At 54.7% G+C, this 2358-nt stretch overlaps 1 protein-coding gene across 1 annotated transcript; it reads right to left on the reverse strand.

Annotated features, from left to right (window-relative positions):
* Positions 1-931: 931 nt before the first annotated feature.
* On the reverse strand, positions 932-1698 carry INSYN1 (inhibitory synaptic factor 1; the record flags this gene model as incomplete). The annotated part of the gene is made up of 1 exon (XM_041471338.1): positions 932-1698. A coding segment is annotated over one exon (642 nt), but the record flags the coding sequence as incomplete, so codon positions are not given.
* Between the last annotated feature and the right edge of the window lie 660 nt (positions 1699-2358).

The raw sequence follows: 2358 nt of genomic DNA on the forward strand, positions 1-2358 counted from the left end.
GTCCCAACTCCTCCCCTTGGACTTCTGCATTGCTTTCCCACCCCAAAGCTGCTCGGGAATGCAGCTCCTCCCATCTGGATTCACCATCAGGAGCCAAGGTGGCATTTTTGGCTCAGAAAAACCTTGGAAAAGCCTCATGCCAGGAATGTTCCGGGGTGGAAATGTGTCGCTGCAGGATGAGGCGCCAGTGGGAAGGACACGGGAACATTGTCCTGGGAACAGCTGCTGCTCTGACCCCTTTAGATACCTTGGAAAAACGCCCAGGGTGGATTTGGAGCTCCAGATTCCTTTGTTTCCAAGCAGGACCTGATTTCTTTCCCTGAAAAATCAGTATTTGGATGTGGAAAGGAGGGATTAGGGAGCTCAGGAAAAGCGGGACTTTTTTCAGATGAATGCAGGACTCGGGGTCAGGGATATTTCCGCTGGAAAAGTTGAGAATTGAGGGGGAAGGAGATCCCAAGGCCGTCTCCTCGTTCCTGGGGGTTTTGGTGATGCCCTCATTGTCCCTCTTGGAGTTGGGAATCATATTCCAGTGGCATTCCAGTGGCATCCCAGGGATATCCAGGAGCCATCCTGTTTCCATCCTGACTCCCCTCAGCCAGAAAAGTCCGATCCCACTGATTTTCCCTAAACCAAACGTGGATAACGCATCCCAGGGAAGTGAAATTCCCCCTCCCTTATCCTGCCACCCCCTCCAGCATTCCCACATCCCTGTGCTGTTCCCACCCTCCAGAAGAGCTGGCCAGGCAGAGCTGGCACATCTGTGTCCTGATCAGGATTTCTCCATGCTGGATGAATTATTGAGCTCCTTCTATCCTTTCAAAAAAAAAAAAAAAAATTTAAATTCCCTGAGCCTGGAAAACTGTTGGGATATCGGGATACCGGGACATCGGGATACGGTGATATTGGGATATTTGTTGCCACCTTCTCACTCAGCGTTTATGAGGAGTACGGATTTATTGAAATATATATTTATATTTATATATAGATCTTTTCCAGCCCCTTTCCCAGGGATTTTCCCCCTCCCCCAAACCCTTTCCAAACCCAGATCTGGGCTCAGTTTTTGTTGGGAATTCTCTGCCTGGCCGGGACGTATGGCAGCAACGTCTGCGTGCTCTTATCGGCCACGGTCTGGGTGCTGCTGTTCCTCGTGGCCCTGCGGATCGGGATCACGCCCGGGTTCCTTGGGAGCTGCTCCCGAGGCCCCTTCCTGGCAGGATCATCAGGACTGTCGGTGCCATCATCGGCATCGCCGTCATCGTCGCAGCACAGGGCGTGGTAGAGCACCTTGTCACTGAAGCGAACGCGCTCCCGCGTCCCCGCCGGACGCTGCGCCGGGATTTTGGGAACGGTGGTGCTCCCAAAACATTCCTCGCTGGAGGAATCCGGGGTCCCCCCGCCCCCGCGGGGGCCGTTGGCCACGGGGACCCCCCCGTTCATCAGCCGGGCCGGCGGCGGCCGCGGGGGCTCCGGGCAATCGCCGGGGTCCGAGGGCGTGGAGGCGTCCAGGAAGGAGCAGAATTCCCAGCTGTCCGAGAGGACGTCGGAGGCGGCGAAGTCCAGCGGACCCAGCTCAAGGCTGGCCCCGCCCCGGTCGCTGCTGGACGTGCTGCTGGCCGTGGCCGGAGTCCAAGCGTCCGGCTCCAGGTCCAGAGCGAAGTCCGACGTCAGGCGGTCGATCTGGGACACGACCTGTGGAGAGAGATGGACACGGGGATGGATGGATGGATGGATGGATGGATGGATGGATGGATGGATGATGGATGGATGATGGATGGATGATGGATGGTCCCAACTCCTCCCCTTGGACTTCTGTGTTGTTTTCCCACCCCAAAACTTCCAGGGAAAGTGGGATCTCTCCATCCCTCAAGCTTTGGCTTTGAAGCTTGTTGGGAATATCCCCGGGTAAGCCTGGAAATCAGGAAAACTCCTTTTTCCCTTTCCAGATCCCTTTTCCTTTTATTTTTTCTTCTTTTTAGGAGAAGAAAGAGCTAAACTTGAGAAAGAGAGTAAAAAAAAGGATTTTCTGATCCCTTCATTTTTGGGGCAATTCAAAATGGGGAAGAAGGCTTGGAGTTTTAGGGAATACCCCATTACCAAATGGTTCTGCTGGAATGGGATCCCCTCTGTTCCCAACGGGAATTTCACTGCTGGGACAGGGCCAGCAAGTCCCTGTCACATGAGGTCCCTTCCCAGCCTCCCTGAAGGGACTGGAATCGAGCAGATACAGCAGGAAGTGCATCCTAATCCCAATCCCAATCCCTGCTCCATTCCAGGATTGGTGCCACTCATAGCTGTCCTCATCCCAATCCTGTCCCCATCCCAATCCTGTCTCTATCCCAGTCCTGTCCCCATCCC

This window comes from Pyrgilauda ruficollis, unplaced genomic scaffold, assembly GCF_017590135.1.
Source record: "Pyrgilauda ruficollis isolate IOZ18807 unplaced genomic scaffold, ASM1759013v1 scaffold2630, whole genome shotgun sequence".
Taxonomy (NCBI): domain Eukaryota; kingdom Metazoa; phylum Chordata; class Aves; order Passeriformes; family Passeridae; genus Pyrgilauda; species Pyrgilauda ruficollis.